Below are 27864 nucleotides of genomic sequence, written 5' to 3'. Positions count from 1 at the left end.
GAAAAAGTCCACTTTCGGGCACGTTTGGCAGACTGTTTCTCGGCAGCTGCAGTCCCACGATTCAACAGCACTTTGCCATTTATTGTGGCCTTGGAGAGTTTCTCTCCTGCTGTTAGCCAGCAGGAACGGTTCCTTGCAGACCTCGCCAACATTTTGGATGGATTACAGATCTCTAGATCCCACCCCACACCTTAGCCAGCGTCCCCCGCCCCCGACTTCAAAAACCCCCCAACTTTCTCGAGGTCCCGAGAACCCTCTTTCCCCCCCCCCCCTCTAATGGGCAAGTCCCCACCCCCTCCAGACCACTGGCAGTACAAATCTAGCATCTGGGCACCTTGGCACTGACACCCTGGCAGCGGCAGGTTGGCACTGCCAGGGTGCCTAGGTTGCAGTGCCAGGCTGTCAATACCAAGGTGCCCAGATCAGACACTGGGAGTGCAGGTCGAGAGAGAGGTGGTAGCGGGTGTGTGAGAGAGAGATGTGCAGAGGGAGAGACAGGTGAGTGCGGGGAGAGAGAGACGGAGGTGAGTGCGGGGAGAGAGAGACGGAGGTGAGTGCGCGGTGAGAGGGGGAGGTGAGTGCGGGGGTGAGAGAGGGAGGTGAGTGCGGGGGTGAGAGAGGGAGGTGAGTGCGGGGGTGAGAGAGGGAGGTGAGTGAGGGGGTGAGTGCGGGGGTGAGTGCGGGGGTGAGTGCGGGGGTGAGTGCGGGAGGTAAGTGCGGGGTTGAGAGAGGGAGGTGAGTGTGTGGGGGGGGTTGAGAGAGGGAGGTGAGTGTGGGGGTGTGAGGGAGGTGAGTGAAGTTGAGTGAGAGGGAGGTGGGTTTGGGGGGGTGAGCAGGAGGTGAGTGGTGGTGTGAGTGTGGGAGTGAGATAGGGAGGCGAGTGTGGGGGTGTGAGAGAGGGAGGTGAGTGTGGGGGTGTGAGAGAGGGAGGTGAGTGTGGGGGAGTGAGAGGGAGGAGGTGTGAGGGAAGTGAGTGCGGGGGTGTGAGAGGGAGGTGAGTGCGGGGGAGTGAGAGTGAGGTGAGTGGGGGGAGTGAGAGGGAGGTGAGTGCGTGAGGGTGAGGTGAGGGTGGTGAGTGGGAGGTGAGTGCGGGGGGTGTGAGAGGGAGGTGAGTGTGGGGGGTGAGAGAGGGAGGTGAGTGAGAGGGAGGTGTGAGAGGGCGGTGAATGCGGGGGTGAGAGAGGGAGGTGAGTGCGGGGGAGTGAGAGGGAGGTGAGTGCGGGGGAGTGAGAGGGAGGTGAGGGAGGGAGGTGAGTGTGGGGGTGTGAGAGAGGGAGGTGAGTGCGGGCGTGCGAGAGGGAGGTGAGTGCGGGGGAGTGTGAGAGGTGAGTGTAGGGGTGTGAGAGTGGGAGGTGTGTGGGGGTGAGAGAGAGAGGTGAGTGTGGGGTGGTGACAGAGAGAGGTGAGTGTGGGGTGGTGACAGAGAGAGGTGAGTGTGGGGGTGTGAGAGTGGGAAGTGAGTGTGGGGGTGTGAGAGGGAAGTGAGTGGGGGGTGTGAGAGGGAAGTGAGTGGGGGGGGTGAGAGAGGGAAGTGAGTGTGGGGGTGTGAGAGAGAGGGAAGTGAGTGTGGGGGTGTGAGAGAGGGAAGTGAGTGTGGGGGTGTGAGAGAGGGAAGTGAGTGTGGGGTGAGAGAGGGAAGTGAGTGTGGGGTGTGAGAGGGAGTGAGTGTGGGGGTGTGAGAGAGGGAAGTGAATGTGGGGGTGTGGAGAGGGAAGTGAGTGTGGGGGTGTGAGAGAGGGAAGTGAGTGTGGGGGTGAGAGAGAGGGAAGTGAGTGTGGGGGTGTGAGAGGGGGAGGTGAGTGCGGGCGTGCGAGAGGGAGGTGAGTGCGGGGGAGTGTGAGAGGTGAGTGTAGGGGTGTGAGAGTGGGAGGTGTGTGGGGGTGAGAGAGAGAGGTGAGTGTGGGGTGGTGACAGAGAGAGGTGAGTGTGGGGTGGTGACAGAGAGAGGTGAGTGTGGGGGTGTGAGAGTGGGAAGTGAGTGTGGGGGTGAGAGAGGGAAGTGAGTGTGGGGGTGTGAGAGAGGGAAGTGAGTGTGGGGGTGTGAGAGAGGGAAGTGAGTGTGGGGGTGTGAGAGAGGGAAGTGAGTGTGGGGTGAGAGAGGGAAGTGAGGGGGGTGTGAGAGGGAAGTGAGTGTGGGGGTGTGAGAGAGGGAAGTGAGTGTGGGGGTGTGAGAGAGGGAAGTGAGTGTGGCGGTGTGAGAGAGGGAAGTGAGTGTGGGGGTGAGAGAGAGGGAAGTGAGTGTGGGGGTGTGAGAGAGGGAAGTGAGTGTGGGGGGGTGAGAGAGGGGAAGTGAGTGGGGGTGTGAGAGGGGGAAGTGAGTGTGGGGTGTGAGAGAGGGAAGTGAGCGTGGGGGTGTGAGAGAGGGAAGTGAGCGGGGGGTGTGAGAGAGGGAAGTGAGCGTGGGGGTGAGAGAGAGGGAAGTGAGTGTGGGGGTGAGAGAGAGGGAAGTGAGTGTGGGGGTGTGAGAGAGGGAAGTGAGTGTGGGGGTGTGAGAGAGGGAAGTGAGTGTGGGGGTGTGAGAGGGGGGAGTGAGTGTGGGGGTGTGAGAGAGGGAAGTGAGCGTGGGGGTGTGAGAGAGGGAAGTGAGTGGGGGTGGGTGAGAGGGGGAAGTGAGTGTGGGGGTGTGAGAGAGGGAAGTGAGTGTGGCGGTGTGAGAGAGCGAAGTGAGTGTGGGGGTGAGAGAGAGGGAAGTGAGTGTGGGGGTGTGAGAGAGGGAAGTGAGTGGGGGTGTGAGAGAGGGAAGTGAGTGTGGGGGTGTGAGAGGGGGAAGTGAGTGTGGGGGTGTGAGAGAGGGAAGTGAGCGTGGAGGTGTGAGAGAGGGAAGTGAGTGTGGGGGTGTGAGAGGGGGAAGTGAGTGTGGGGGTGTGAGAGAGGGAAGTGAGTGGGGGTGTGAGAGGGAGGTGAGTGCGGGGGTGTGAGAGGGAGGTGAGTGTGGGGGAGTGAGAGAGGGAGGTGAATGCCGGGGGCTGTGAGTCCGGGGGCTGTGAGTGTGGGGAGTGTGAGTGCAAGAGAGAGGTGAGTGCGGGTCGAGAGAGGTGTGTATTTGCGTATGGTTGGTGCGTATGTGCATGTGTGTTTAATTGATTTTTCAGTTATTCATGGGATTTGGCCGTTGCTCTCTCTGTCTGTCTGTTTGTCAGTCTGGAGTGAGCGTGCACATTCGTATCTGTGTGTGTCTGAAATGAGAATCCAGACCTCCAACAGCCCTCAGTATTAAATGAGTTTATGAGCAAAGGATTAAAATCACTCTTGCCATTAAAAATGACAAAAAGGTAAGATTTAGAGGTATTTATTGAATCAGAGAACTTTTCAATTATAATAAATGCATACATATAAGAAATATAAAAATCTTTTATATATGTGTATATGTATGTCTACCTATTGCGCAATAATCATTTTTTGTGGTTTAACTCAACAACACAGTAAGACTGTTTCTCAGAAGTTCCGTCAGTACTCATGGGAGGTCAAAAGGGCTCCATGGTTGGAAAAGTTTGGGAAACCCTGCTCTGCTGGGCATTCCTAGTACAGAGCTAGAGTGATGTATGTCACCAAGCAACCAATCATATCAAAGGTTTTCACAACCTCCACAAGAGGTTAAAATAAAATAATTTTAAACATTTTTTTAACGTCAGGAAAATTGAAGAATGGGACATTGAAATACAGGAAAGGTAATTAAAGTATTCTAAAATATTTAAGCGTTAATCTTAAAATAAGCATTTCACAATTATATTTTTCAGGATTAGTTCTGTTGTTCACCAAATTGTATTAATTGCATTGTCCTGCTACACTTGATTGAACAAGGTTTAAATGTTTTTGGTTTCAAATAACAATGTGGAGCAGAAACGTTTAAATTCTCTTTGATTTCATTGATTATCTGTTCTGGGGGAGGCCACAGGATCTCTGTGCTAATCTACACATGCCCAACATCTTGATGTTGCTGTCATTTTCAGAGATGTAATGAATTCAAATGCTGGCAGTTGACCATCACCTCACCTGCCCCAGCCCATAATGGTTTTGACTTTATTAAGCCAGTTATCTGGAGTCTGTATCTGAAAATTAGCTGATCATCTTGTGCATCAGCCCTCTCAACCCATTGTAAGCTCTGCTCCCCCATTCTCACAGAGCTATGTGATAGTACACTGCTTTTTTAGGAACACGGACTGAGGAGCAGGAGTGGGCCCTTCAGACCTGCTCCACTGTTCGATAAGATTGTGGGTGATCTGCTTGTGGCCTCAACTCCACTTTCTGTTCTGCTCCTCAAAATCCTTGATTCTCTTGTTTATCAATAATCTATCTAACTCAGCCATGCAAAATTCAGTCACCCAGCCTCCACTGCTCTCTGGGGTAGAGAGAATTCAACAGACTAACAACCCTCAGATATGTTTTAAAATTATCATCTCCTTTGATGGGGGGCCTCTTATTTTTAAACTGTGTCCCCTAGTTCTGGTCTCCCCCATAAGAGAAAACATCCCGGCATCCACCCTATCAAGTCCCCTCAGGACCTTATGTATTTAAATAAGATCACACCTCATTCTTGTAAACTCCAATGAATATAGGCCCCAACCTGTTCAACTTTCTTCCAGTAGCCAACTCTTGTGATTGGAGAGATTGAGGGGTTTAAGGACATTCTATGAAGTTATATGGGGAAAGAGCAGGTGAGTGAGTCTAATTATATAGCTCTTTCAAAGAATTGTCACAAGCACAATGGACCAAATAGTCTCCTTTTGTGCTGTACGGTTCTATGTTTTTCTTCCTTACACACTGTACCTAATCTGAGTTAAATCTGTATAATTTATTCGCTTTATAAAATGTAACTGTTTATTCAATGATATCAACTCAATATGAATTTAAAGAAAGTTAAACGACTCAAAAGCGCTTATACAAATCTATATCCCTACCATCCCTACATGAGACCCAAAGACAACAAATTGTAGCATGTTAGTGTGGCTGCTACTAAAGAGTTTTCCTTTGGTTTGGCTAACTAAATAACACTAGTTTCTTGTTGTAACAGACTTAGTTTTCAGTGCCATTCATTTTACTTTTGGAGCAAAGCCTCCTCACGGGACAAAGTTTGCACTGTGTTTCAGACTTACAAACCAACCCCACCGCATCACATGTCTGATCTCCAGAATAGAGCTACCTATTGTGTGACAATGAGGCAGAAATTTAAATAAAATATTCTACCCCAATTATGTGTATTATCCCAAACAATTGGAGTGGATTTAAAACATGTGGGTGTCTGCATCCTGGAGACACCTAGTCAAATGTCTCTTTTCTGTTTTTTCCAAGCACTATTGTATCATTGTGTCCATTATGACTTGTGTTGATCAAGTTCCTTTGATCAAAAGTTTCACTGAGACTTTTAGACGTCTCAACAGATGCCATATTTGGCATTCCCCGCTCTGCTTGTTAAATAATAGAGAAGTACATCTCCCCCACTGTGCCTAGCCAGCATTGCTTCACAGCTAAATGATCAGCCCGCTATGTATGTTCTCTGTTGTTCCTCAACCTCTGGAAGAAATGTGAAAATATTAATGCAGCTTCAATACAGGTGTGAGTGAAGCAGTCATGCTATAACTAGATAGGTGTCTAACTTTAGATTTGCTCGCTTAAAAAGTCCAAGAATGTATTGTGTTCTAAACATGGAATTTATAAAACAGACGCAGACAATTTGGCTAATCTATGCAGCGTTTGTGCTCCATCGAGCCTCCTCTGACTTGACTTCATCTCACCCTATCAACATATCTCTCTATGCCATTCTTGTCCAATATTACAAAAGTTATCAAGTTACAGAATAAGCCAAATAAAATTTTTCATTTAGTTTTGGGCAGCATTTGAGATAACTGGCAAAAGAACCCAGGATGGAGACAGGTGCTGCGTGAGAAATGTTTCAAGCAACAAGTTATTGTGATCTAGAGTGCACTTCTGAAAGAGCGGGGGAAGGAGATTCAATGCTGACTTTCAAAAGGGAATTAGTTTTATCTATGTGTGAAAATGAAAAATGTGCAGGACTGTGGGGAAAGGGCATGAGGAAAGGAGTTAATGGCTCATTCCAAGAGGCAGCACTGACAATGAGTCACAGTCGTACAGCACAGAAAAGGCCCTTCGGCCCATCGCGTTTGCCAGTAGAGAAAGGTTTGAGGGTCTGCGGGCTGATTGTGAGACATGGAACATTAAAGGAACAGTAGTGTTTGAGAACACTGGTAAGGAAGTTTCCAGAATCCATTGGAGAAGTGAGAGGATATTGGTCATATCAGAGGGAATCGCAGGTTTTGAGTGGTGTGCGCAAGAAGCATGCTTGAGTGGGGGAGTCAGCAGCAAGAGAGCTGGCCCTCAACCATGTTCTAATATCCCCATGATCAGTGACGATGTGGTGAAGGTGCAGCTGGGGCATATCTGAAGTCAATTATCAACAGTGCTCATCTGCCAAAGGGGCTTACCGAGTGGAACTTCAGGTGCAGTTGGTCTTTGGTTGGCTTCTACCTCTAAAGCAGTGAGTGTATGGACATAGCAAAATAGAGGGAAGTTATTGCATCAGAAGGGATGATGTGGAGATGCCGGCGTTGGACTGGGGTGAGCACAGTAAGAAGTCTTACAACACCAGGTTAAAGTCCAACAGGTTTGATTCAAACACGAGCTTTCGGAGCGCAGCTCCTTCCTCAAGTTTGAATCAAACCTATTGGACTTTAACCTGGTGTTGTAAGACTTCTTACTGTGATCAGAAGGGAGGCATGGTAGCACAGTGGTTAGTACTGTTGCCTCACAGCTCCAGGAACCGGGTTTAATTCCAGCCTCGGTTGGCTGTGAAGTTTATGGCGTTCTCTCCATATCTGCGTGAATTTCCTCCAGGTACTCCAGTTTCCTCCGACAGTCCTAAGACGTGCAGGTTAGGTGGATTGGCAATGTTAAATTGCCCTTGATGTCCAAAAGGTTAGGTGGGGTTACGGGGATAGGGTGGAGGCGTGGGCTTAGGTAGGGTGCTCTTTCCAAGGGCTGGTGCAGACTTGATGGGCTGAATGGCCTCCTTCTGCACTGTAGGGAGTCTATGATAATTAGAGAAGGAACTTTTTCCACCTACTCTCCAAAAGGTACGCAAGGCAAGAACAAATCCCCTGCCACAACCTTAGTACCCAGATTTGTAGGTCATTCCTTGGTATGCTGGATCAAATAAAACTACAATAAAGCTGATGTTACCATGATATCTCTTAAACAAGCATAAAGACAGACACTTTGTCCGACAGCTAGGTTAAATTTATTGAGCCAATGGCTTACAAAGGTGCAGTGAAATTATTTGATTCTGTGCGCAGGATTTTGGAAGGGGAAAACTTACCAGCCCAGCAGACCGTGTCATTGTGTTCTGGGCAGGATGGAGTCAGGTCCACCACCAATGAAAACATGCCCAGGCAGATGACCAGGCTGGAATGCCCACCTTGGTTTCCTACAGCATCAGCCCAGGTTTCATAATGAATGTCAGGCTCTCAAAACCCCCACCCTCCACCTACTCCCATACATATTCCCCCTTATTCCCTGTGCCACCACCATGCATCTCATATATAGTGAAAGTTGATGAAGTTTTTTTCTCCATTTGAACGGGCATTTAAAATCAGTTGTTGTTACACTAGATGTCCCAACCAGTGTTTTCTTCAGTTTTAAACGCATAAGAATAATTTCCCAATGGAAAAAGTACACAAATACATTACAACACTTTGACATTGCTGATCAATGTAATGGTAAACTTAATTTTGCCGCACAAAGTCCTATAATCTCCATATCATAGAATTTACAGTGCAGAAGGAGGCCATTCAGCCCATCGAGTCTGCACCGGCTCTTGCAAAGAGCACCCGACCCAAGGTCAACACCTCCACCCTATCCCCATAACCCAGTAACCCCACCCAACACTAAGGGCAATTTTGGACGCTAAGGGCAATTTATCATGGCCAGTCCACCTAACCTGGACTGGGAGGAAACCGGAGCACCTGGAGGAAACCCACGCCACACGGGGAGGATGTGCAGACTCCGCACAGACAGTGACCCAAGCCGGAATAGAACCTGGGACCCTGGAGCTGTGAAGCAATTGTGCTATCCACAATACTACCGTGCTGCCCTAATCAATCACTTCAATACAAAATAATCTTTCTTACAATACAGCAGCAGCTGACTAACCTGTTATTGAAAGAATTCAAGGAACATTTGTTTTTCCTGTTGGTTTCCCACTTAGGACAGGGGTTCACCCATGTTTCATGTCTTCCATTGACTTCTTCAATTGATCCCAATAATGCTCTGCACCCTTACGGTGGGCATAGGTAGACGGGCGGGAGTATTTTTCTTAATCATTATTAAAGTTTACATTTTTACACTACAAGAGATGACTAAAACAGTTATTATTTACCATATACATGTTGTTCCTCTTCGGCACTCTTTCTCCACCCCCACTTTGGTGTCCCCCCACTCCGCTCGTTCCTCCCGTTTTCCACTGTCTCAGGGTCCTATCTTAGGCCCTTCCTTCCCCGTAGATTGTTTTTTTTTTCTCTTATAGCCTTGTGAGGGGCCCTCTGGTCCCCGTGTCGATCTCTCCCTGGGTTCCCTAATGTCTCCTTGGATCCTTCCCCTCTGTTTCCCCCCCCCCCCCCCCCCCCCGCCCCGTTCTATTCGTCGTTGGCTTCGAACAATCTTGTTACAGGCCGATGAATGGCCACCACGCATCGTGGAAACCCACCATCTGACCCTTGGATGGTGTATTTGATCTTCTCCAGGTCGAGAAGTTCCAATAGGTCTGCCAGCCAGTCTGCAACTGCGGGTGGTGCTGCTCATCGCCAGCTGAGCAGGATTCTCGACTGGCGATTAGGGAAGCAAATTCAAGGATGTTGGCTCTCTTCCCCATAATGAAGTTCTGCTAATCCGATACCCCGAAGACTGCCACTCTCGGGCAAGGCTCCATCCTCACCCCCACAACCTTGGACATAGCCTCAAAAAAGGCTGTCCAGAACTCGTCAAGCCAGGGGCATGCCCAGAGCATGTGGGCGTGGTTGGCTGGGCTTCCCTGGCACCGTTCACACTTCACCTCCAGGAAGAACCTGCTTATTCTGGGTTCTTGTCAGGTTTGCTCTGTGCACCACTTTAAGCTGCATGAGGCTTAGCCTTGCACATGAGGAAGTGTACTTGGCCCTGCTCAGTGCTTCGCTCCAGTGTCCCACCCTACTTCTGTCCCTAATTCTTCCTCCCATTTCTGCCTTGTTTCGTCCAGTTATGAGCACGCCCTTTTAAAAGTCGTCTGTATATGTCCCGCACTTCCCTTTTTTTATACACTCCATGCCCTAGCTCCTCCAACATTGTTTCTCTTGGGACTCTAGGGTACCCTGTTGTCTCCTTGCAGAGAAAGGTTTTGACTTTCTGAATGGAGTTTGTGTCCATTCACTAGTGCCAGTCTCGCCATCAGCTCTTCTAAGGTCGCAAGTCTGTCCCCGTGTAAAAGTCCCTGACCGCGAGCATCCCTCCAGCCTGTCTCCACCTGTTAAAGGTGATGTCTAGCATGGCTGGTGGAAACCTGTGGTTTCCATAAATAGGGACTAGGGTGGACACCTCGGTTAAACCAAAATGTTGTCTCTCTGGTTCCAGGTTCTTAGTGTAGCAACTACCACTGGATGTGTGTTTTGCCGGCAGGATTTAGTGTTTTGATGTGTGTTGTGATGCCCAATCATGGGCTATCAGGTAGTGGAATTTGTTTTTACAATTTTAAATGGGAGACCAGGTTGAGTTTGGAGCCTGGGAATGCCCCAACTCTAAAAGAGGTTTTTAAAAGGGCGGAAATCGTGGAATCCCTACAGTGCAGAAGGAGGTCATTTGGCCCATCAAGTCTGCATCAACGCTTCAAATGAGCATTGTAGCCATGTCCACCCTGCCCTATCCCCATAACCCCACAACCTTACCTGCAAAGCCCGAAACACTAAGGGGCAATTTAGCATGGCCAATCCAACCAACCCGCACAACTTTGGACTGTGGGAGGAAACTGGAGTACCCAGGGGAAACCCACGCAGACACTGCGATAAAGTACAAACTCTACACAGACTGTGACCCAAGACCGGAATTGAACCCGGGTCTCTAGCACTGTGAGGAAGTAGTGCCAACCATTGTGACACCATACCTCCCCAAAATGAAGGGGGGGCACTATCTTCAGGCGTTTCCCTTTGCCTTTGAGGTAGCCCCTTAAAGATAATATTCTCCATATCTTTTCCACCCCCTGCTCTCCAGTATCCGACCTCCCATGTCCCTCATCCCCCTGCCTAAGTTGGCCCAAATCTTTTCCACCCAAAACCCCAGACTTAATTCACCCTAGGATCAATCGGGCCTTCTTGGGATTTTTGCAGCCCCCACAGCATCCAATAAATTGCTCTTAGTGCTGCTGGGACTGCTGGAGCTCCCGCCAAGGACCTCCACCACATTGGGGGGGTGGAGGTCCCACTGTTAACAATTTAGCCCACTTTCAATGTGTGATGGCTGCAGGGCGGGCTTGTATCCAGCGAAGCTGACTTTCCTTCTGGGGGCGGGGGTGAGGCTATGACCATTGAAGAGGTGGTTGACCCATGTCTACTTACATTAGTGGTCTCCACTAAAATTGTGGGGATCTAAATTGTCCACCCCAGCAAAAAATACAGGTCTAATGTCAGGGGTTTCAATCATGCAATTGTTAAAAATAATGATTAACATTAAAGAAAGGACTTTACAGTGGGAGAAATCCATCTTAACCCATATTACATTTGGCTAAGAAAAATAAGAAAATACTTGGGATGTAAGAATCTAAATGGTGTAGATAAGTAACGGACCTGGGAGTACAAATATGCAAATCGTTAAGACTCATGAAGCAGGTCAATAAGGCCATGATCAAGCAAACCACAATTTTTCTGGAGTGATAGCATTGGAAAATAGGGAAGTTTTGTCAAACATGTGTTGCAACTTGGTTAGGCCACTGTTCAAGAACTCTGTGCAATCTGGTCACCATATTATTTTTAAAAATCAAGGCTCTAGAGAGGTGCAAAAAATATTTAGATGTATGATACCAGCACTGTGAAGTTATACCTATCAAGAAAGGATGAACAGATTGGGTTTCTTCGAGATGGCTGTGCAGTGAATTACAAGAGGTCTGCAATTTTTAAAAAAAGGTTTTGCTAGAGTAGACACAGAGTGAGGTCTTTTGACACAGTGGTTGCGTCCCCGCTCTTGGCCAGGACCTCCGAGTTCAAGTGCCCAAAAGCCTCCTCCTGCTCTGTGAACAGTTCGTGATTTTCTGTGAAGTCCGACTGCAGGACTTGATAATGGAACGTGGCCAAAAGAGATGATTATCAGCCTGATGCCAGGCATTAAGAGTGGGAGAGTTTCCCGATCAGCCACACTGCAGAAGGCAATGGCAAACCACTGCAATACTTTGCCAAACGTAATCATAGACCAACCGAATAGAGAAAGAAATAGAAGGTTAGGCTGAATTACATGAGGATGTGAGGAAGATCAAGTGGAAGATAAACAAGTTTATAAACACAGGGCCAAATGGCTCATTTCTGTGAATCATATGTACTTCTATGTAGCCAGCTCTCATAGAGAATACAAACTCATACAACAGTGCATACAGATTCAATTAGCAGCCTTCAAAAGGAAACTGGATAAATATTTCAAAAAAATAAAATTGTAGAGATATGGGAATGGTCAGGGGAGTGGAACCAACTAGATTGTTCTTTGAAAGAGCTAATACCTAATCCGTGCCCTCCTTCTGAGCTACAATGTACGAGTCAGTGAACTGGATTGACCAAACCAGGGTTGTCTCATTCACTTCAAAAAGCAAAGGTACTCATCCTAATCAAAAAGCAGCAACTACCTGTCTCCACCATCACTGGTATCCCATTGGAGGATGAATCATGCTATTGTCCTAAATAAAGGTACTTGTATCTCCTGTAGAATGTTCCTATCACTCACCCCTCAGCCACCTGGTGATTACAACAATATTGGCCTTATTCCCATATCTCAATAACCCACCTACCAACTCCAGATACACTGGCTGATTCACCTTAGTAGTGCATCAGTGATGCAGGGAACGAGGTCTTGTAGACATGTGGCCAACAGAGAAAATATTCAACTTTTGTTTCTTTTGGATGCAGGTCACAAATCATACTTGCTCACTTCTATTTGAAACAGCGTTTCCTGCTGCAGGTCCAACATTAAGCTGCAACATCAATATCTTTTTAAAAATAAACAAGCTGCACTGTTTTCAACACTGGTACCAATTGGTCACGCAAAATTGCCCCATGTCCAAAAGTTAGGTGGGGTTGCTGGGTTACGGGGATAGGATGGGGTGTGGGCTTAGGTAGGGTGCTCTTTCAGTGGCCAGTGTAGACTCGATGGGCCGAATGGCCTCCTTCTGCACTGTAAATTCTAAATCGATCTGCAATTCTGAGAATGAGAAACCTGATGCCGCCTCAGCGATGCCAAAAACCACAATATCAGTCATCAGCAACAACCAGAAGCTCAAAATCCAGAACAACCTAGGACACGAGTGAGCTAGAAACTTCACGTGTGCCAGTGCAGAATGAGCCCTGTTAAAGCTGTGGGAGTGCCTGTGCTTAGGCACGAAACAAATGCTCCAGCACACCACACTCAAATAATGTGCACACATCAGGGAAACTCCCAGCATATGCTCTACACAAACATGAACAGAACCAACAACCCCAAAACAGAACAGTCAAACTACTAGTGCTCCTGCTGAGATAAGTGGAGCATGGCAGATTCTATGTTCTCTTTACACCCAAGATGTGGGTCATACCATAGGAACAAAGCACTTTCTAACTGTCCTCCACTCTCTTGCCAGCTTAAAAAAACTTGCAAAACATACAAAAGCTGTCACAGACCACAGTCTGACAACACCCCAGGGCCAGATAGATTTTTGTGAATGTCTACAATTAGCAAATTACCTGACGCCAATCCTGTCAAATGGAAATTAAATCAGAATTGCTGCCATACGTAAAGAGTGCAAGGATCCCAGTATGTCAATTAGGCCTAGCTCAATTATAAAAGTAGACTAAAACAGTTTCCTGTGCAGAAGCCTCTCATTAAATTGCAATACGCATTTGTTCAGTGGTGTGTACCACAGAAGCAGGGTGAATGCACCCAAACTGGTGTTACCCTTGGATGCTGAGAGGGCATTCAACCAATTTGAGTGCTTCCACTTGCTGGCTTTAAAGGGGCACCATTTTACTTCAGCAGATGAAATTGTGCATTAAATGGTTCAGCACTTTTATATCACAGTTTTATAAACTTAACTTTGTATAGTCGCACTACCACCATAAATTAAATTGTTTCTGGCGCCTATGTGTTTATGCAAATATGAAAAATAAAGGCAATAATTCACCTGGTTACTGGAATGCAGGAGTATCTTCCAATATTAATTGAATGCTGTTTTCATTTAACAATAATTAAGCATTAAAGCATAATGATGTATAGTGTGTGTGATACACAATATTCTGTTCCTCATGAAATAGCATTTCATTCAACCTATGAACATCAAAGAAGATCCACGTACACAAAAGAAATAATGTGTGTACATGTTCTTTTTATCTAACCCTCTTAGCGTGTGGAATTATTTCACTGAACTCATCTATTCAGCAAAATTAACTATATCATAGAATTTACAATGCAGAAGGAGGCCATTCGGCCCATCGAGTCTGCACCGGCCTTGGAAAGAACACCCTACTTAAGCCCACGCCTCCACCTTATCCCAGTAACCCCACCTAACCTTTTGAACACTAAGGCACTCAGGAACAATTTATCATGGCCAATCCACCTAACTGGACTGTGGGAGGAAACCGGAGGAAATCCAGGCAGACATGGGAGAAAGTGCAAACTCCACACAGTCACCCGAGGCTGGAATTGAACCTTGGACCCTGGAGCTGTGATGCAGCACTGCGAACCACTGTGCCACCATGCCGTACTAAGGAAGGTGCAATTATGTTTAATTTCTTGACAAAAAGAACTTCAATTTGGTCGACAAATGTTTGTGGAAAATGCTTTCAGCTTGTCTACATTTCTGACAGTCAAGTTCTTCAGCTTCCTGTCTCAGTACCATTGATGCACAAAATCATATTCCCTTCAGGCCTGAGACTGCCCAGAATGTCTCTGAAAAGCAAGGAAATTTTTTAGTGCCAGAAAATTTGTTATTTGCTTTTATACCTGCTGTTTTGCAAGTTCTACCTCATGCGCTATAGGCACAGCCGGGATTTGTGAGCAGTTCTAATTGATGGCAGGTACTTTCACCAGTGCCTTCTGTATATAGAAAATAGGAATGTTTCACTGGTAGAAAATTAAATAAAAGTTCCTCTGAATAGTTTTCTGGAGTAAAGTGTGCAAAAAGGTGTTTTTGTACTATTACGATCCCAGACCAGACCCAAACAGTGACAAGGATACTGAACAAACCCCAATATTTTAGTTTATTTTGTAAGACTGTGTGGAAAGAATCCTTTGCTCCAGGAGTGATTGCACAAAGAAATAGGTTTTTGGTATTTTAAAACAAAACGTTTATGAACACAATATTAAACTCTTTAACATCGCACCCAAAAAATAGCTTACAATTATCCCTCAAACCCCTTAAATTCAATACAGTAAACAAAATACCCTTAATTACTATCTCTATTCCCAATTAAACGACAAGAAAGGAAAAACATATAGCTCTCAACCCATCCTACATCCCAAGTGCACAAAGTAATACTTGCTTTGTAAACTGATTTAGCTGAATATCTTCAAAAAGCTGTTCTAACTAGTTTGTTTCAGCTTCCCCCTTGTCCAGATACATCTGTGCTGCTTTAAACTATTAATCTGTTTTTAACTATCCTACTGTGAGCGCAAAATATCTTTTGTTAGGCAGATCAGAACTCAACTCAAAAGCTTTCTCAAAAGGTCTGAATACCTTAGCTCCACCCAGCAACATCATCTCCCCAAGCTAAAAACAAATTAACACCCCAGGCTGAAAATACAATAACTCCAAAGCATTATCCCAGGCCTTTAAGATGGTCAATTTTACTTCCGGCTCCTAAAAGCTTTCTGGTCTTGAAAAACAAGATTCTTTGAAAAAACATGACTACTGTAGCCAAACACGCTAACCCAGGGTTTTAACCCTTAAGTTGCCAAAGGTTTATGATCTAATATATCTAAAATCCTGCATTTGTCACAGTACAAGTTGATAGTGCCACAACTTAGTGTATGCTTGAATACTTAAGAGAAGGATTGTAATCATCTACAGCAGGGGTTCCCAAACGTTTTCAACTGTGGAACCCTTTTGACCTCCCAAGAGTATTGAAGGAACCCCTGAGAAATATTCTTCTTATATTGAAACATTAAACGCAAAAAATGCTTATTATTGAGCAGGTGGTTCAAACATACAAAAACAAACATGTAAGATGTTTCTATGTTTTGAATGTAGACATTTATTGTAATAAAGTTCTGTTAGTTAGCAAATACTTCCAAGTCTTACCTTTTGTCATTTTAGGGAGCACCCACTCAAACACACACTCCTCCTCACCCACACCTGCCCTCAACCTCACCTCCTCACCCACACCTTCGCCCTCACCACACCATCACAGTCTCACTCTCACTCACCCATACCCTCACACCATCACACACCCATACCCTCACACCACCACACACCCCCACTCTCACACGGCCACACACTCACTCACCCCACCGTCACTCACACCCCCGCACTCACTCACCAACACCTTCTCACACTTACTTACCACACCCTCACACTCACTTGCCAACACCCTCACTCATGCCCACACACTCATCACATCCTCACTCATGCCCACACTCACCAACACCATCACACCCACACACTCACTCACCCATCATCACTCACCCTCTCACACTCACTCACCAACACCCTCACTCATGCCCACGCACTCCACATCCTCACTCACACTCACTCAGCAACCCCCCCTCACACCCACACCATCACTTACCCTCCTCTCAGGCCCCCGCGGCCCCAACTTCGGCTCCTCTCGGGCCAACGACGCCCCAGCTTTGGCTCCTCTTAGCCTCCATGCTTAGGGGGCTCTCCATTGGGGCCGGACTTACCACAGATTCCGCAGGATCCAGTTTGGGAACCCGTGATCTGCAGAATATTAGGCATTCTTGAGATTTTTTCAAATTCTTGGTGGTTCAAACTAATTTTAGTGTTCTATAACCAACCTTCACCAAATGATCAATTTTGAGCTGCCTAAGAGGGAATGTTGATAATTTATACATTTGCTACACATTACATGCAAAATAGCAAGAACGTAAGAAATAGCAGCAGGCCTAGATCATTCAGCCTCTCAAGCCTACTCTGCAATTTGATAAGATCATAGTTGATCTGATGGTGGCCTCAACTCCATTTTCCTGCTTGTTCCCAATAACCTTGACTCCCTTGTGTATAAAAAATCTGAGTTTCAGAGAATATAATAACCACAAGAATTGATGTGCCAGGTGGCCTGGAAGTGTTAAATTAAGTTGTCTGTGGACTCAGTTTTGTCCTCTGCTGACGTTCAACTAAGGATATTATTTGTAAATCCTCTCGCATCGATCGCTCAAATTCTGTGTCAAGTCTACATACATATTTATTATCAAATGTTGTATCTGTCCAATTCAGAAACTTTTGACCTGTACTCAGTACGGTTGATAGAGGTGTCCAAAACACACTTTATTACTAAGAATTTACATAATACACTTGCATAAGAATTGAGTCAAAAACATAGATCAAATAATACATAAACTCGTCAGAATACAGCAAAACATTATTGAAACATTAACATAGGAAAAAGGTAAAGAAAATACTTTTTCGAAAATAATTTCTACAGTTGCTTCAAAAATTGTGGAAGGCTAGAATTCTTCTAAAAATTTAATCATACGATCATACTCTTAAGGAAATCCTTATCTCTAGTTTAGTCCCTTACTCGTATTTTGTTCTCAGCTGAGACCCCCTGATTCGTTCAGAAATATGTTGATCACTCAACAGGTGATTTGTTAATTAGACATTAATCACTGAAGATTAATTAATATTTGCCTGGCACTATAATTTCTCACATGCATTCTCACAGTCTAAACATCTGCGTCATGACTAGACTCTAGCCTTACTATGTTACTAGATTGTTGCAGTTCTGCTGAATTTGCGTTCATATTGCTTCTTTAGGTAGGCTTATACAGTACATCTTCGACTCATTGTTAGTATCTGTGTTCAATTAGTCATGATTCAATAGTTCACGCATTTTTTAAAAAGTTGATTATGCTTTTGCAGACTCAGTATTTTTCAAGAATCATTTTATTCTCCAATATATGTTGAGTTGATTTCTTAAAGGACACCCAAATAATTGGTAAATCCAATACGACCGTTTTACTTATTCAAAGGTTTTTTAGAATCATAGAATTTACAGTGCAGAAGGAGGCCATTCGGCCCATCGAGTCTGCACCAGCTCTTTGAAAGAGCACCCTACCTAAACCCACACCTCCACCCTATCCCGATAACCCAGTAACCCCACCCAACATTAAGGGCAATTTTGGACACAAAGGGCAATTTAGCATGGCCAATCTTTATTAAACACACAATTAACCCGTAAATTAACCCAAAATATATAATGCTAGAAACACCCAAGATTCGATTATATTGCCCGCAACGATGACTTGTTTGAACTGCGCTTTCAATTCTCAAGTCCCTCTGGTCTATCGTCGCGAAGGTGAGTCTCGCACGCTGTTTCTTCCTTCCTTTTCTGTTCAGTCAACTTGATTGCCTCTGCATGGTGACTTCGCTGCTGTTGTCCCTTGGATGCCTGTTTTTAATCCCCCCAGTCATGCCCTTTTGCCATTTCCTCGGGCTTTCTGCCAATGATGCCTCGGAGGGGGTCTCAGCACCCAATGATCCGATTGATGGCCATTTGACTGGACACCTGAGCCCCCCCAGGTGTCCTATCTCTGGTGGTGTGGGCTGCACATAACCTATTCCCATATAAGGTAACAGTAGAAACCCTGGGTGATGGAAAGTCTGGCCAATCTGGGCTACTGACAATAGACTTGTGCATATCAATAGGTTGTGATGATCTCCTGATGGGTGTTTGACGGGGCAGGTCCAGACATGTTCTGGCAACTTGTCTGTTGGTTGAATTGGTCAAGCCTGAATTCCAACAGTCTGTCCGAGGTTTGACTGGAGCGTGATTTTAAAATGTCCAATTCTTTAATTTAGGATATCCAATTTAATTGGCCTTAAAGCTAGGCCCTGGTAGGTCACAACACTATTTATGTCACATTTTTTAAATGCACAAGACATTTTCTTGGGTTCAGCAGTGCTGGTCCAGCTCATAAACAGATATTGACCTCATTTGTTACATTTATAAACTCAGATGCTGTCCAATATTTAGTAAGAAAATAGCATAACTGTGTGAGAGAGAGAGATAAACACCGAGACCTCTTTGCTATGGAGTCTAGATATTGTCGCCCTCCATAAGTGTCCTCGCCTGCATTTTACCAATCTTCTCTGATTAGGCAGTTATGGACTATTAACCCACACCCCCTACCCCACCCACCCCCCCAGCAACTGACAGTGATCAGATCTCTAAAGTACAAAATAAACAGTTGCCATCTTTTGTAGAACCCCTCAGTAGTCCCCCTCTCAGAGTACTTGACTTTCTCAAGGTGTACAAACTCCATGTGATTCCCCAGCCATACAAAGGCACTAGGTGGAGAAACTGGCCTCCACTCCAACAGAACCCGCCTGTGAGCAATCAGTCCCGCCCCAGTCTGCAGTTCCGGCGGGTCTGACACCCCAAATATGGCCCCTCAGGGTCAGGGCTCTAATTCAACTGCAGAATCGCCGACGTGGTGCTAAACTAGGAGACCCAGAATCTCACAAACTCAGAATATGACCAACACGTGCACATGGTTGGCTGGGCCCTTCCCACAGCACTCACACTTATCTTCTACTCCTGCAAACAACCAACATGTCCTAGAACTGGTTAAATGCACCCTGTGCACCACCTTCAAGCGTATTAGCCCAAGTCTTGCACATAAAGCTGTGGCATTTGATGTGGCACATCAAAGCGCCTCGCACCACACCCCATCATCCAATTATGCCCCCAAATCTTCCTCCCACTTGATGTTAAACCCCTCCAGCAATGCTTTATCCTCCACCAGATCCTCCCATAAATCCCCAAAGTACTCCCCTCCTCCGTCCTGCCAGTGACAACACCCCTCCAACAACGATGATGGTAGCACCACCAGCAGTGTCAGGAAAATCTTCCTCACAAAATCACGAACATAAATCACGAAAATTCTTTAAAGTTTCTGACTGCGAGAACCCAAATTTCCCTGAGAACTCCTCCAAGCTCGTAAATCTCCCCTCCAAAAACACATCCCTCATTCCTTCCACCCCCTTGTGCTCTCACCCTCTGAATGTACGTTTAAACTCGCCAGCTAATTTAAACAAATGGTTTGCACAAATCAGCACTAACTTCATGACTAACCCTAATTTAAAGTGCTGCCAAAATTGTCTCCATGCCCTCAATGTGGAGACTACCACCTGGGTAGAACAGAATCAAGGCCGTTACCAATGCCCGCAGCCCCGACCACTACACGAACTTGACTCCATCTGGACCCAAACTGCCTCCTGACCCCCGCACCAGTCCAACACCAACTCTGCATTCGCCGCCCATTCATAATATATCAACTTCGGCAACGCCAAACCCCTGGCAGCTGGTCCCTCTGGAGAACCATTTTCCGAATCCTTGCTACCATGCCCACCCAAATGAACGACAAAATCGATCACCCCACACCCACAAAAAAGCATCCAGTAGGAAAACTGGCAAACAACTGGAATAGGAGGACGGCACGGTGGTGCAGTAGTTAGCACTGCTGCCTCACGACGCTGAGGACCCGGGTTCAATCCCGACCTCAGGCCATGTCCAAGTGGAGTTTGCACATTCTCCCCATGTCTGCATGGGTTTCATCCCCACAACCCAAAGATGTGCAAACTATGTGGATTGGCTACCCTAAATTGCCCCTTAATTGGAAACATTAGAAAAAAAACACGACTAGGAACAGAAGCGGTAACACAGTGGTTAGCTCTGTTGCTTACACAGCACCAGGGACCCGGGTTCGTTTCCTGGCTTGGGTCATTGTCTGTGCAGAGTCTGCATGTTCTCCAGTGTCTGCATGGGTTTCCTCCGGCCAGTCCGGATTCCTCCCACAGTCCAAACATGCACAGGTTAGGTGAATTTGACATCCTGAATTCTCCCTCAGTGTCGGGCCGGAGTTGTGGCAACGAGGGGATTTTCGCAGTAACTTCATTGCAGTGTTAATGTAAGCCTACTTGTGGGACACTAATAAAGATTATTATTATTAGAAAGCTGGGTAGAATATTCATCTTCACCGATTGAACTCGACCCATCAAAGGCAGAGGGAGGCTATCCCATCTCTAAGTCGGCCTTAACCCTACCCACCAGGCTTGTAAAATTCAACTTATGAACCCAAACCCAATCCTGAGCTACCTGCACTCCTAAATACCTAAAATGAGTGTCATTAAGTGGAACAGCAACACCCCTTCCCCTTCCCTTCCCCTGCAGAGTGACCGACAAACACTTTTCTCCAAATCCAATTTATATCCTGAAAAAGCCCCAATCTGTCCCTTATTGTGGGGACCGGCATGCAAAAGATCATTAGCGTACAGAGACACCCTAACTGTGCCCCCCCCCTCCCTCCCCACTATCCCCCTCCACTTATCCGAATTCCAAGGCTCAATATCCAAAGCGAAAAGAGAGGGGACATACGCACCCCTGTCTCATTCCCCTCAGTAGCTGAAAATATCTCAAATGTATACAGTTCATGCAGATATTGGCTTTAGGCACCTTATATAGTAACCGAACATAACTGTGGCCCACACTGTTCCAACCCGCGCAAATGCATTCTCTGCTCCCAAAAGCCACAATATGTCTCCCCATTCCGATGGGGATAATACCACATTAACAGCCACTGCACATTAGAGGACAAACGCCTACCTTTTACAAACCTTATCTGATCTTCCCCAACACCTGAGCGCCAGTATCTTGACCAAGATCTTAGCGTCCACATTCAGTAAGAAAATCGGTTGGTATGACCGGAACTCCACCTGGTTCTTAAGAAGCAAAATGTATCATCGTCTCCAGGAGATACCCAGTGCTACCGAATCCCCAAACATCTCCACCAACAACGGTACCAGCCAGCCATCAAACTTTTATAAAAATCTACCAGGAAACTATCTGGCCCCAGTGCCTTACCAATCTGCATTTTTCCTTAGCTGTGCCAACCCCTCAGGGGCTCTTCCAGCCCTACCCAATCCACTGTAGGACATTCCAATCCCTCCAGAAACTTTGCCATATCCAACTCATACCCAGGTGACTTGACTTATTCAGTTTTTGGTTCAATTTGTCCAGCGCAGACACTAACCCCCCTCCCATATTCTGAACCTGAACAATCTCTTGGGATGCTGCCTGCCTTAACTGGCCAGCCAAAAGACAACTGGTCTTCTCCCATATTCGTACTTTGCCCCCATCTAGCATCGCAACTGGCATACCACCTTGTCAGTGGACAACAAGTCAAACTGCGTCTGTAGTTTCTCTCTGCTGGCCAGAAGCTCTGGGATGTGATCATTCGAATATTTTCCATCTACCTCCAAAATCTCATCTACCAACCGTTGGCATCACTCCCATTTACTAGCCAACTTCAGTTTGCTAGCAAGGTAGCCAGACCGCCAAAGCCCCCTCCCTCAGGAGAACAGCAAAGAAAAGGCAAAACCCTCCACACCCAAACTATCCATCTCAAGTACCAAAACTGCCTGCACCTCGCTTCCATCCAGCAACTGCTAATCGCCCCTCCCCGATATCCACATACTTCACAGACCCCTCAAACCACAAGCAAAGGAGAAAAGAAAATGACAACCCCACCCCCCCCAGCAAATATTAATTTCAATTAACAATATCTATCTACAAAAATGTATGGGGGTGCATAATAATTAAACAAAGAAAACAGAACTTGTTACAACAATGTCCCCAAATACAACCCATCCCCACCAGCATAGCCCCTGTTCCACCATTCTCAGTTCAGTCCAAATTTTTGAGCCTTCACAATGCCTCCGCCATCTTAAAGAAGTGATCGCTGGAGTTAGGCGTAACCCTCAGCCTCGCAGGGCGCAGTGCCTCTTAGCTTCAGGGATCCGGGTTCAATTCCGGCCTCGGGTGCCTGTCTTTGTGGAGTTTGCACTTTCTCCTCCTGTCTTCGTCGGTTTCCTCCGGGTGCTCCAGTTTCATCCCACAGCCCAAAAAGATGTGCAGGTTAGGTGGATTGGCCATGCTAAATTGCCCATAGATGTCTGAAAGGTTAGATGGGGTTACTGGGTTACAGGGATAGGGTGGAGGCGTAGGGTGCTCTTTGTAAGGGCTGGTGCAGGCACGATGGGTCGAATGGCCTCCTGCATTGTAAATTCTATGATTCTACGAACTGAAGGCCGAGGTGCAACTAAGAACTCACAACCTAAAGAGCAGATGGTGGTGTGCTTGCTTTGGCAGCACATATACTAAAATTGGAACGCAAAGAGCAGATGGTGGTAGAAAGTGCGCAGGAGAATCAGCAACTGGTTAAACCACGATGTGCGCCGCTTTCTTCAGCGCAATTAAAACTATCTACGGTCTGAGTACCAAGGGACTCACCCCACTGAGAGCCACAAACAAAGAGGTGCTCGTCAAAGACTGAGAGGCAGTCAATACCCACTGCAAGAGAGCACTTCAAAGACCTCCTCAACCATGACACAGTCTTCGACACAAGTGCCCTAGATACCATCCCGCAACTCGCTGCCTGCCACCACCTCAGCACCCCCAGTGAGGTCAAAAAAGCCATCTGACAGCTGAAAAACAACATGGCCTCTGGCGCAGGTGAATCCCCGCAGAAGAAGCACCAGTATGCCTTGTTCGTTGTCAAGGTAACAACAAGAATGCTGGAACTTTGAAAATAAATCGAGAAAAATCTGATCCAGAGATGATTATAAGGAATATGAGAAGGTATTCATGAGTTAAAAGTGCCTGCTCAGTCAAATAGCCAACATTCTCTGGACCTGGTAGTATGCATGTATAATTAATTCTCCAGTTTTTTGCTATAATCTGTTTTGTTGAATCCATGTGGCTGGGTATTCCCAGCTGTGTAACCTGTTATTTCTGCAACTAACCATACTGCACATCAATTCACATTAGTTGTAGACATCCAGATGTAGTTGTTTGAGCAATTATCTTCTTTGGTTTCTGAGTGAGAGGTCCAGACTCCGAATCAAATATATGATGCAGTAAAAATAACTGGAAGAAATTAGAAGTATGTAGCCAGTTGATGAATTCAGATGGCTTATTTAGAGGAAATGAAATGAATGAAAATCGCTTATTGTCACGATTAGGCTTCAAATGAAGTTACTGTGAAAAGCCCCTAATCGCCACATTCCGACGCCTGTTCGGGGAGGCTGGTACGGGAAATTGGACACCTGCGACCGATACAATGGAAAATGTAAATTATTTGTACATAAAATTATAGATACCTTGGACTGATTATAAAGCAGAAATATCAGATTGTACAAATTATAGTGGTTTATTACTCTCTGGCTTGCTCAATTTAAAACTGTTTTGAAAATCACTCCTTGATCTATAGTTCATTTTGCATTCAGGTGCAGAGATAAGTTAAACTTTTTCACATGACTATAATCTAGTGACAGTATTTACTGAGGTGTTGGTTCAGATACTGGTCTCAAATATGCAGCACAATGCTGCCGATGTCAAACTGCCAACCGTTAATTAAAATCTTGCACTGGCTCTGATGCCTTTTAATAGCCCTGTTGGTTGTTGTCATTCAGGAATGTAGAGCAACACGATTAATCCTGTCTTTTATTTAAATTTGTTCTTGGGATGTGACATTAGTGACCAGATGGTTTTTATGACAATCGACAGTGGTTTCATGGTCAGCTTTAGACTTTCAATTCCAGATTTTTTATTGAATTCAAATATCACCATCTGCCACGGGATTCGAACCTGAGTCCCCAAATCAGGACTCTGGTCTCTGAATTACTAGTCCAGCGACAGTACCACTACGCCAGTGCCAATTTGTACATCCAGGTTCTGTTTCTTATAACCTAAATTTTCTTACATTTCAGTGTATAACTCTGTGTTCCTGTACAGCTAGTGGTTGTATGACAACCAGTCCTGGGATTCCAAGTATCCATAACCACTCGGGCATATAACAGTTAGTTGCAAAGTTTGAGCTTGACATTCTTTGACAAAGAAGATCCGCGTGCTCCATGTCACTAATATGATGCGATCTACATGATTTATTTTGATGACCAAGTGATAATCTCCAATTAAGTACCTGCAAATGACACCAATTATCCATAATGAATTTTTTATTCTCCCCATTTCTGTCTCTAATTTCTCCATCGTTTTGACAGAACTTATAACTGGCAATGCTGTGATTTCATCATTGCTGCAACCTCTTGAAAATTTAACAGTTGAGTTTTCTGAGGATCTAAATATCACAATTTATAGTACTGCAATCTCTAATGTTGATGCAACATTATAATTTTTGTGATGGCGAGCTTCTGAAGTTGTCTGTGTGACTGAATATTGTACATGTGGGGTCATTCAGTAAAAACTGAAGTGCACTGTGTGCAGAATGCTGAGATATTTTTGGCATTCCAAGCAAAGTTGTTTCTGTGAAAAAAATAGAGGCTGCTTCTTCAGATGGGAAGGGCTTGAATGTTAGTACTGATACATGTTTTGTATGTGTATTAACATTGATGTGTACTATGTCGGTGAATTAGCATTGATAAATAATGGAAATAAAGGTCTGCCAGCATTGATATTCTTTTAGAATTGGTTTGTTTTATATTTTGTGTTTAGCTTTCCGTCTTTAGATTCTCCTCTTCTCTGCAGCAGTCAGCATGACGGCAGGCAGGGAGCCTGCATCTTTATCCCTGCCAGTTTGCACCCTATATCTGTCTGCTCAGAGATATCCAATCTCAGTCATGGTAACTTGCCCTCCAATTTTTCAATTGTCTGATTTTTTCTTTTGCTGTGTGGAATAAACTATCCATTACGAGCTTTTCTGTTTTATCCAAGCCTTGGTGAATTTAGCAGGACATTTGCATGCTTTTGACTTTCTACAGAGTCAGCATTAAAATACTCTTACTTTGTCCACGGCTTGCTAATGAGAGAAGCAAGTGTTTGAGAACTCCTATGACCAATAATTGAATGCTTAATCACCATTGGGAGAATGTTCAAGATGGCAGCTAGTCGTATCTGGAAATGAGGTGTGAGAAGGGTTGTATGATTTGTCCTTAATGCCAATTCATTCCAAGTTAATTTTTGTTCTCTATACCCCATGCCTCTTGTACACACAAAGTATACATGTGAAAACCCCTTTATGAATTGCCAAACAGTCCTCGCTTGAGTAATATTATTTATTTTTGTCGAGTGAAAGTGAGTCTTACCCTGTGATGGGCAAGTTAGGTTTTCTTTCAACCCCCTCATTGGCAAAAATGCTGGGATAGTTCATTTGAGTGTTTCTGCTTTCTCCCAATAATTTACTGCTTTTAAAATTGCCACGTAGCATCAGCAATTCCTTTGGTGTACGGGAGGAAAAAGAGTGCAAAAGTAAGCTGGCTTTTGTCATTTGCTGGTTAAGAGAGTCAAAAACTACAAACGTAGATGTTTGTCACGAGGCTATTTTTTCGTACTGTTAAGCAATAACTAGAAAATTACAATTGAACTGAGATGTGGCAGGGAGAGGAAGCAGAGTAAATTTGTACCTAGGTAAATGCAGATGGATTTGCAAGAAAAGACTTGGAGTATCAAAGTACTTTTAAATTCTCATGCCAGGATCAGCTTGTTAAGCCACCATAAGCATCAGAAGTAAGCAAAATCTTTTCTCTTTATCACATTTTAGGAGATGCACCGGAGTACATTCCAGGAGAAGATGCCTTGTCTCGCATCCGCCGATTGATAGCTGAGGGTTGGATGAACAGCAGTTGTCCAGCGGGAACAAGGAACCACCACAGCCTCCATGGGAGGGTTTTGGAAACAACATCATCGTCAGCCACCGGATACACCGTGCTCACAGACTGGGAATGAAGCGCTGGCGAGATTGAGCGCACACCCACCAAGCAACCAAGGCAGAACAGAAATGGACAGCAGTTACAGTCAGATTTTAGTGGACTCTTCTGCACCCAGCAGCTCCAACAACTTAACAGACTTCAGAGAAAATAACGAAAGGGATCAGACAACAGAGCAGCTCAGCAGAAGTGGCACTGTTGTGGATGACAGGAGCTTTGGTCACCAACCGACCACTTCTATGGACACAGATGCCCTTTTCCACTCTGTCAGCATACATAGCCCCCATATTGTTGACAATATTGATAATCATGGCACTGACGACAGGGGGTTCAGACAGGAGGTAAAATTAGGTGCTCTGCTGTTCAGAGCAAAAGAAATAATAAAATTGCATGTCCCATGGTTTGTATGTGTAGAATCTAGCTAAACCACCAAGGAAATTCCACTTATTTGTTTTTGTAGAATGTGATTTAAGTTGAATTTTTTTTTCTTTTTTTTGTAAACTGGTAACTTGTTATTTTAGAGAAATGGAATATAGTCAAGTGCAAGCAATGGCGTACTATGTGAACACCAAAGATCACAATAACAAATAAAACTCTTTAAAAACTGGAAGAAGACCATTGCAAATGTGATTTATTTAATTTAAACTTGGTGAAATCACACTTTCAAGAATGTGCATCTTTCTCCTTTTTGTCATATAGACTATAAGAGTAATTACTTCAAGGTTTTGACCTGCCTAACTTTAGCTGATGTGGCCAATGTAAGAATTACTGCAGAAGAACTCTCAGACAAAATGCGCAGGCAAACCTTTTTAAATAAAAGTGTTTGAAAACTAACAATTTGTATATATTACTATTGTTAAAAGCAATCCATCATTTCAATGTTGTTCATTTATTCTTGGCTGCACACACTCTGTTAGAAGGTAGTGCATTTAAGTCCCACTGCAGTACTTGCGCACATAATATAGATTAATACAGCATAGACCATGCAAACCATTGAGCCCAAGCCAGCTCTTTAAAACTACCCAATTATTCCCAATGCCCCTCTTTTACCCCATAACCCAAGACATTTCCATGTCAAATATTTATCCATTCCATTGATAGTTATTATTCTAATTGTTTACACCACCCTTTTTAGGCAGTGTATTCAAACTCGCAATATGGTGCATAAAATATTTTTTCCTCTGTCCTTTTGTCAATTACCTTAAATCTGTGTCTTCGGGGCAGCACGGTGGCACAGTGGTTAGCATTGTTTCCTACGGCACTGAGGACCCGGGTTCGAATCCTGGCCCTGGGTCACTGTCTGTGTGGAGTTTGCACATTCTCCCCGTGTCTGCGTGGGTTTTGCCCCCACAATCCAAAAGATGTGCAGGATAGTGGATTGGTCACGCTAAATTGCCCCTTAATTGGAAAAAATAATTGGGTACTCAAAATTTTTTTTTAAAAATCTGTGTCTCCTGGTTACTCGGCCTTTCTGCTACTGGAAGCAGTTTTTTTTCCTTATTCACTGTTCGTGATATTGAACACTTCTTTCATATCACCCTTAACTATCTCTGCTCTAAAGCAGCGCTGTCCAATTTTCTCACTGGCGATGTCCGGCGAATTAATGTTGTTCAGCAGGCAAGAAATGTTATCAGATCATGGACATTAGTGCCCTGGGGCTGCCTATTCGACTGAGGATGTGGTATCAGTCTCTGACA

The 27864-nt window shown here is 45.2% G+C and overlaps 1 protein-coding gene across 1 annotated transcript in view; it reads left to right on the top strand.

The window, feature by feature from the left end:
- Positions 1 to 27001, top strand: part of LOC119971629 (activating molecule in BECN1-regulated autophagy protein 1-like) — a 520908-nt gene extending 493907 nt beyond the window's left edge. The window contains 4 exon segments of the mRNA XM_038807450.1: positions 26002 to 26075; positions 26077 to 26124; positions 26126 to 26165; positions 26168 to 27001. Coding sequence (XP_038663378.1) covers positions 26002 to 26075; positions 26077 to 26124; positions 26126 to 26165; positions 26168 to 26592 — 587 coding nt within the window. The 3' untranslated portion in view covers positions 26593 to 27001.
- Positions 27002 to 27864: the final 863 nt, after the last annotated feature.

This window comes from Scyliorhinus canicula, chromosome 9 (assembly GCF_902713615.1).
Source record: "Scyliorhinus canicula chromosome 9, sScyCan1.1, whole genome shotgun sequence".
NCBI lineage: Eukaryota > Metazoa > Chordata > Chondrichthyes > Carcharhiniformes > Scyliorhinidae > Scyliorhinus > Scyliorhinus canicula.
Note: the sequence above shows the minus strand (reverse complement) of the source record. Positions and strands in the feature narration are given on the sequence as shown.